This window comes from Macrobrachium nipponense, chromosome 36, assembly GCF_015104395.2.
Source record: "Macrobrachium nipponense isolate FS-2020 chromosome 36, ASM1510439v2, whole genome shotgun sequence".
NCBI lineage: Eukaryota > Metazoa > Arthropoda > Malacostraca > Decapoda > Palaemonidae > Macrobrachium > Macrobrachium nipponense.
Window position 1 is genome coordinate 30,437,694 of NC_087220.1, and position 9,343 is coordinate 30,447,036.

General features: G+C 36.3%; 1 protein-coding gene across 1 annotated transcript; it reads left to right on the plus strand.

Moving 5' to 3' along the window:
* The first annotated feature begins 275 nt into the window (after positions 1-275).
* LOC135203303 (uncharacterized) lies at positions 276-9,011 on the plus strand. Its single transcript, XM_064233055.1, has 2 exons — positions 276-1,474; positions 8,393-9,011. Exons 1-2 carry the CDS (start codon positions 434-436, stop codon positions 8,561-8,563), a joined length of 1,212 nt encoding a protein of 403 aa, XP_064089125.1. The 5' UTR covers positions 276-433; the 3' UTR covers positions 8,564-9,011.
* The last annotated feature ends 332 nt before the right edge of the window (positions 9,012-9,343 follow it).

Genomic DNA, 9,343 nt, shown 5'->3' on the forward strand with positions numbered 1-9,343 from the left:
CTCTCTCTCTCTCTCTCTCTCTCTCTCTCTCTCAAGCACAGAATTAGACGTGCGAAAATCACCACGTCCTTGGTTACCGCTCAGGTATCCAGGCAACATGCAAAGAGCGGGGGCGGGGGCGGGGGTGGGTGGGCTTAGTTTATGGAGAGGAGGGCTCAGAGAAGCGGGAAAAAAGGCGGGATTAACGGGTTCGTCACGTCGGGAAGGAGACACAGACAGACAGACAGACAGACAGAAACCGGCAGCAGCAGCAGCGTAACGTTCGGAGTGTCGAGAGGAACATTATCAGTAACGCTCTGGGCGTTCCGCAAGACGATTGTGACGCGCACGAACAACACCGGTCAGCAGCCACTCGCTTCGAGTAGTACTATACTAGACATATTCAGAAGCGACAGAAAGAAAAGAAACCAGCGGAGGTGATATCAATTCCGCCATGAGCATTTCCACTTGCGGTTCGTCAAACGCGGTTCTGCGCTATCTGGCGTTCGTCCTGGTAGTGGTACTACGTCATACCCAGACGGAGGGTATGGATGCGACTAACGTTTTCTGCCCCGATGCGAAGGACTGCGCTTTGCAGCTGAGACTTCAGAAGCTGGAGGAATTTTTCAAAGGATCGTTACCCGAAAATCCCAACGCAACATCGTACATAGGTCTAGGAGACGTCGGTCGGTTTTTCGCGCGAAAAATCGACCGTTTCTACGATCACAGAAATGCACACGAGCTGACGAAGCAACTAGTACTACAGCCCTCGAGGGAAGGTAGACAGTATTATGCCGCTGGGACGGATTATGGTACTACCAGTTATGGCATTTCGTACCCTGGATACAATTACGGTACCGCAGCTGACAGCAGCACGACTTTCAACGGCCTGGACGCGGCACTCTCCGCCCTCGCCTTCCTGGCCTTCGGCGTGTGGCTCTTCAACTTGGTTCTCCCGCAGCTGCAGGTAGCTGGCTTAGGTGGGGTGCCCGGACTGGGAAGGAGAACGGGGCAGGCGGATACCCTCGTCAGAGAGGGCAAGGGAGGATCCACTGACCCTTCAGTGATGTCGAAGTTATTCACCTCGAATCAAGAACTGATCAATCGTATCTCCCTTGAAGCCAATCAGTCATCGAGCGGAAGTTTTGTACGAATGAAGGAGAACGTTTTCTCTTCTGCCTTCACGAAAACGTTCGGAAATCTCGCGACGAAGTATGGAGAGGCACTATGGCGAGCATTCCAGGATATATGGAAGCCAGGGGAGCAGCAGATCCCACGGGAGGAGGAAGACAAAACCCCGAGGAAAAGATCACTGTCGCCGAAGAGCAAGAAACCCCTGTGGGCGTCACACCGACGATGGAAGCCGAAGACCGAGCTGAAAGGAAGAGGCCTGCTGGAAGATCTGCTGGGCCAGGTCTGGAAGCCCTTCAGTTTCATTGCGAAACTCATCTCTCGGCACCACACCGATCACCAGTTTCCAAACTCCCGCACCGAGGTTAGTCTGGTGGTGAACGTTTGAAAACTAGTGATGTTTACAGTTAGGGATTTCGGTGTTTTCTCAGTATGGAGCCAAACTCGACTGGCAAAAGCTTTATCAGTAATTGAGTAGATGTTCAGGTCACAAAACTTATATTATATAGAATCTTACACATTACTTCTGCTATTACTTTTATCGAAGCCTGCAACGTTCATAATTTTACATTCTCCCTTAATAACGCAATGGTACCTGTCACTTTTCACTGAGATTGGAAATATTGTGTTGGTTACTGAGAAAGAAACTTGATCAGGGTCTAATTATACTTGCTGATCCTAAGCATAAGGCATATGCTGTAATGACCACACACACATACACACACACACACACACACACATATATATATATATATATATATATATATATATATATACTATATATATATATATATATATATATATATATATATATATATATATAATATATATATCAATTCAAGCTACAAATGTCCTTTAATATCTAAATTCACTTTACCTCCCAAATGATATATTTTCATATATGTACCGAAGGGGAATTTTTAAGTTGATAACAATTTCGTCCCCCCATGGGATCGAACCACCGTCCATGTGGACGGGGACGAAATCAGGAACAGTCAGTGACGCTATCCAATCAGCCAACAGAGACGCTGTTGGCTGATTTTGATTTTTTTTTAGCGTCACTGACTGTTCCTGATTTCGTCCCCACGATCCACATGGACGGTGGTTTCGATCCCATGGGGGGACGAAATTGTTATCAACTTAAAAATTCCCTTCGGTACATATATGAAAATATATCATTTGGGAGGTAAAGTGAATTTAGATATTAAAGGACATTTGTAGCTTGAATTGATATATAAATGGATCACGGTTCGATGTGATAATTATTCATATATATATATATATGTGTGTGTGTGATTATTACAGCATATGCCTTATGCTTAGGATTAGCAAAGTATCATATAATTAAACTAATTAAATTTCTTTAATGATTTGATGTCTTTGGCCAAATTACTTACTTACTCTTCAGTACTTCATTAAGATTCGCTCTCTCTCTCTCTCTCTCTCTCTCTCTCTCTCTCTCTCTCCCTAAAAGAAGGAAAAGGATGTAAGTTCGACAAAAAAATGCAAATATATGCACCCTGTAGCCATGAATCATAATCAAATAAATAACCAACCAAGTAATAAAATCCAAAATAAGAAAGAAAACAAATAAAGAGAGAAATCAAGAATATCAGGTAAAAGAGAAAAGCAAACTACCAATGAGATATGCAGAGGTGTCAGCAAAAAATTTCAAAGCATCAGCTCCGAAATTCTACTCAAGAGATAATAACTGTATTTATTATGCAAGAGGATATTGCAGAAAGAAAACGGAGAAAATTGCAGATTCCAGACACAAAATGAATAATTATGATGAAGGAAGATCAAATATTATGGAAAAGTTGGATTTTTTAATGTCAAAGATTTCTGGAAATGAAAAAAGAACAACATACCAGAACAGGAAAGAGACAGGGAAAATCCTTATTACTACCAATATTAATGAAGGAGAAAACACGCAAACCATCATAGTGATGAATGCGCAGGGTTTAGTTACGAGTAACTCAAAAAGAAAAATAGAGTACTTAGAAGAAACTAACCCAAAATGAAAAGAAAATAGATATAATGAATATAAGTGAAACCTGGTATTCCCAGAGACTGGGAATGATGATCAAATAAAAGGGTTCCAAACTTATAGATCAGATAGAAAAAAATAGGAATCAAGGGGTAACCGCAATATATGGGAAAGACAAAAAACAAGGAAAAATATATGAGAAATATAGTAACTCAGAATGTGAACTAATAGCGGTAGAATTTGAATCTGAAAAATTGATGAACATAGTAATATATAGACCTCCTAATACTAAAGAGTTTGACTTAATAATTGAAAAATTGGATGATATATGTAGAAATCACAAGGACTGGACTATTCTCCTATCTGGTGACTTCAACTTTCCTTTCGTAGAATGGAAAGAACGAATAGGAGACTGTGGTTGTACTTATACATATAAAAAAGAGAGTAATAGTAGTGCAGAAGATAAGAGGCAATTTGAAAAGCTATTAGATATGCTACTAGAATACAACATTCAACAAATAAATCACCTGCCAACAAGAAAGGAAAATACTTTAGACCTAGTATTTGTGAACGAGATGAATTATGTTAAAGAAATAATAGTTTATAATGCGAGTATTTCAGATCATAATGTCATAGATTTAACAGTTTCATTCCAAAGCAAGTGAAAATAAGATAAGCAAGAAATGAAAAGTGGGAAGGATATGGAAAATACAACTTCAACAGTAAAAATATAAAATGGTCAGAAATTAATGAAGAATTAAACAAAGATTGGGATAATATTTTTCGTAAGTGATGACATAAGGGTAAATACGGAGATATTATATAAAATATTGGAGAAAATAGTGGATAAATATATACCGAAGAAGAAAAGTAAACATCATTCATGCAGAAAATCAGAAAGTGGAAAAAAGGTCTTGCAAAAGAAAAAAATGCATGGAAAGTTATAGAACTAAAAGTAAGATAGAAAATGCAGAACAAAAGATTATACAATCAAAAGAAAATGAAAAACGGGACTTGGAAGAAAAAACCCTATTAAATATCAAGCAAAACCCCAAACTATTATACTCATATGCGAAGAAGATGAATAAAAGAAGAATAGAAATAGGCCCTCTGAGAATTGAAGGGAGATTAACGAATGAAAAAAAGGAAATTTGCAACATACTGGCAGAACGATATAAGAGAGAATTCACCCCTAGAATAGATAATGAAGATAATGATATAGAAGTAAGGGACGAAAATAGTGAATATTTAGCTGACATAGAAATTAATGAAGCTGATATTGTGCAGGCAATTAATGAAATTAAAAATGGAGCTGCTGCAGGGCCGGATGGAGTCCCTGCTATTTTGTTAAAGAAAGTAGTTCATTCTATCGCAAAGCCACTTGCAATATTATTAAGACAAAGTGTAGATACAGGCAAGATTTATGATGAGCACAAATTAGCATATATCACCCTACTTTCAAAAGTGGATCAAGACTAGAGGCAAGTAATTATAGGCCTGTGAGTCTAACATCACATATTATGAAAGTGTATGAAAGGGTAATGAAGAAAAATATTATGAAACATTAATAAAAAATAATTTGTTTAATATAGGACAACACGGTTTCGTACCCGGAAAAAGTACACAAACCCAACTGTTAGTCCACCGTGAGAACATATTCAAAAATATGAAAAGCGGAAATGAAAACAGATGTGGTTTATCTAGACTTTGCAAAAGCTTTTGACAAAGTAGACCATAATATATTAGCAAAGAAAATTAGAAAACACAATATCGTAGATAAAGTAGGAAGATGGTTAAAAGAATTTTTACACAACAGAAAACAGATAGTTATTGCAAACGATGAGAAATCGGATGAAACCAAGGTAATATCCGGTGTGCCACAAGGTACGGTGCTAGCTGCAATACTGTTTGTTATTATGATTGAAGACATAGACAGTAATGTTAAGGATTCGGTAGTGAGTAGTTTCGCTGATGACACAAGAATAAGTAGAGAAATTACTTGTGATGAAGATAGGAACGCTCTACAAAGAGACCTTAACAAAGTATATGATTGGGCAGAGGTAAATAGGATGGTATTTAACTCTGATAAATTTGAATCAATAAATTATGGAGACAGAGAAGGAAAGCTATATGCATATAGGGGACCTAATAATGAGACAATCACAAATAAGGAAGCAGTTAAAGACCTTGGTGTGATGATGAATAGGAAACATGTTATGCAATGATCAATAGCCATTCTGTTGGCAAAATGTAAAGCAAAAATGGGAATGTTGTTACGGCACTTCAAAACAAGAAAAGCTGAACACATGATTATGCTTTATAAAACATATGTTCGTAGTCCCCACTTGAATATTGCAATATGATATGGTACCCACACTATCAAAAGGATATTGCACAAATAGAGAGTGTACAAAGGTCCTTTACAGCTAGAATAAAAGAAGTTAAGGACCTAGACTACTGGGAAAGACTACAATCCTTAAAATTATATAGTCTAGAAAGGAGAAGAGAAACGTACATGATAATTCAGGCATGGAAACAGATAGAAGGAATAACAGAAAATATCATGGAACTAAAAAATATCAGAAAGAGCAAGCAGAGGTAGATTAATAGTGCCCAAAACTATACCAGGAAAAATAAGGAAAGCACACAGAACATTAATCCACTACGCACCAGCATCGATAATGCAGCGTCTATTCAATGCGTTGCCAGCTCATCTGAGGAATATATCAGGAGTGAGCGTAGATGTGTTTAAGAATAAGCTCGACAAATATCTAAACTGCATCCCAGACCATCCAAGATTGGAAGATGCAAAATATACCGGAAGATGTACTAGCAACTCTCTGGTAGACATTAGAGGCGCCTCACACTGAGGGACCTGGGGCAACCCGAACGAAATGTAAGGTCTGTAAGGTCTGTAAGGTCTCAGTAACAAACACAATTCCAATATTGTATATATAAAGTGGCGGAACTAGGTCATTGTATGCCCTGGTGCAAATTATTTAAGTGGATCTCTATCATGAAAAGCAAAATTAATTGCCATTACTTGATTTACTAGTAACTAATGCTCATAAATAAATAAAAGCACAAAAATTTATATGATTTATGAGTGTGTGTGTGTATATAGTTACCTGTATATATGCATCTATATATATATATATATATATATATATATATATATATATATATATAGTATATATATATATATATATATATACGTACAACCAGGATAAGGGTGAAAATAAATGACTTGTAGGCCCGTACCCAAAGTTTTTTTTTTTTTTTTTCCCAAAACTGGATTTTTTTTTTTTTTTTTTTTTTTTCTTTTTTTTTTTACAAATGTCATTGCATATGTAAGGTACAGACGGCCAACGAAGAATTGGCGTAGTTTCTTAATTCATTGTTCGTTATGGAAATATTGCCATATGCAGGTGCCAGATAATTTACTTAACAATAAATAACGTTTCCTTTCAAAGGTGCTATACTTGAAATAAATTACATTAGAATTGAGTAGACTTATTCAACGTATTAAAGAAAATTATTTTGCAAAGGAAAATATATACCAATGGGCCCACGATTTCTAATTTTATTCTCAATTCTAACTTCGTGACAGCATACGAAGATTTTGAAGTCGGCTTTGCTGCCGCTCGAGCCTTGACTCAACGTATCGTACTGCACTGGGGTGTTGTCATTTCGTCTCCTACGGCAATAAATAATACTACATCAAGGCGTTAACATTCTTTGAAAACGATGTTTAATTAAACTAATTTTGTCCTTTCGTCAATAAAATAATTTGCATGACACATTTAGTGGGCTTAAATTGGACTTTTGATTTTCCCACATGATTAGCCTAGCCTAGGTCTATTTTCAGCAGTATACTCTCGCGGATACGTAATATTAATGAATATTTAAATCGACAATATATATATATATATATTAATCTGCTTTATTTGATTATTCCCGTTATTCTTGTTTTATTAGCCATGTTCGCCTTTCTTCTTATCCTTTTCATAATTACTTAGCATAATTAACTCAGACCTAGCTATTCAAAGTCAAAAAGCAATCATAAAAAAATCAAACGAATATAATTCAGTCTTATTTTTTATCGAATTCCTTGCATATCACCCTGTTTCATTCGGACACGTTGGAAAGCTGTGGGAGTCAGAACTTAAGAATACATTAAGAAAGGCTTACTTTCATTAAAGCTTTCTTAGGTTGATCTTTCTGTAGCTATTCATTTCTTCTAAATAATAATTAATTCAAATTAGTGTAGCTATTCATTTCTTCTAAATAGTAATTAATTCAAATTAGTGTCACATGTATACCTAGACCTACTACCATAAGCATATTATAAGATGCTGAAAGTATAAGAAATATGAAAGGTGACGTTCTCATTTAAGCCTATTTCATATATTTTTTTTATTTTTAAGAAAAATCTACTGCTTTAATCAAGGGTTGCTCTTTGACGGCTACAGGGTGTAAACGAGTATATGGTATGCACATATTTTGGGGAATGAAAGATAAAGTTTTTTGAACAGAAAATATTTTATAAACATGCATTTTAAGGCGTCCGTTGTCGGTGCGGGAAATTTTAAAATAACCGTTATCATTAGTGATGCTTTCACGCGATGGAGTTCGTAGCGAGAAGTCGGAGCGGATGGTGGCGTATAGGAGTGATGGAAGGATTAGGCCGATGTTAATAAAGTATCTCCCAATAAAATGTGTTCTTTGGGTTTTGAAGAAAAAAAAAAAATGCATGCATCATTGAAACTGTTTCCCTCCCTATCCGTGTATTCACTGGCCACCGATAAAAAACAAAACAAAAAGAGTAAGCCTAACTGAATCTCTCATCCATCAAACATAAGTTTGCTTATTCATTAGACAACTATCAAAGATTTCAAGTGTAGATTTAAAAATCTCTTCCTCTCCATCTAAAGTATCATCAGACACCAGTCATAAACGTAGAGCTAGTTATGATTCCTGGTTCAGCAATGTCGTGACGAGGCACTAGAATTCAAAGTTCACATATGAATGTTGCTCAGCAACATTTATACTACTGTATTGTCTTGCTCTCTTGCGGTGCTTCGAGGTGTTCCACCTCTAGGCCCATGTTCTAAATTTTGCCGTTCTTTAAACAATTTGATTCATCTATGTATGATTCTCTTCGGTTTATTAAGCTTTCTTGATATCTCTCCAACAGGAACTTGCACCGAATACTGTGCAATAATTGTCTCTCGCTCATCGAGGGATGTTTCTTATAACTCCTTTTTCTAAGATGTCGATCTTTCTTTCCAGACTGTGAACGGGAATGTCGATAGACTGGACGGAGATCTTCACAACCTAGTCGACAATTCCTTAAGCGACCTCTGGAACGGTAAAATGAACAGTCTTGATGCAGAAGATCCTCTTGTTAGAAATTCCCTGGAACACAAAAAGCGCCACCGCCACGGGACCGATCTCGTGTGACGTCATAAGAGCAAGTTGGGCCTAGTCCTTAGACTCTGTGGAGTTCCCGATACCTCCATAACCAGTTTCCTTTTGTCCTGGTAACAGTGGAATTCAATCTGAATAATAATCAAAGTGGGTAGCTGCATTATTATTATTATTATATTGTAGACTGAGCTTTCATATCTATTTTAAAGTGTATTGTAGAGGTTGTTACGTTTGTGCCATAAATGTTTTTTTTTTTTCTGTTTTGACGCATCCAATAAATTCTTGAAGTAAAAAATAATACGTCCTTTCCTTATTTCCATTCGAATATATTCTTTTCTTTATAGTCTCATACTATAAAGACTATACCGGAGTTTTGAAAGAAACATATATTGCGTTTGTTGTTCAGTCATTTGTTTTTGTGTACTCTTCTTTTCGTTAAAAGAAAAAGGCAGATAATGAAGATATGTGCTTTCATTTTACTGATATCCCTTCAATGAAAACAGCCCTCAGTGAGAGCTTCCATAGAGAACACATGATAATTAGCGGTATTAAATACACTTCAAAAATGAAATGTCGATACAAATGCGAAATAACTGGAAATCATAATGAAAATGAAGCACCTGACGAATATTTGTTATTTAAATGAAGAGTTCTCAAGATTTTATGTAATCAAATCAAGTTATTTGTAAAATTTGTTTTTTTTACACTGCCAAATGATCAATAAATGTGCATTAACATATAAGAAATAATGTAATTATTTATTTTTCTATATAATATCAAATTTCACTTGAGAACAGAAATATACAGGTGTTT

Coding starts and splice junctions, on each gene's coding strand:
- LOC135203303 (XM_064233055.1), top strand. CDS start 434: ATGAGCATTTCCACTTGCGGTTCGTCAAACGCGGTTCTGCGCTATCTG. Junction 1,475..8,392: donor TTCCAAACTCCCGCACCGAG/GTTAGTCTGGTG, acceptor CTTTCTTTCCAG/ACTGTGAACGGGAATGTCGA.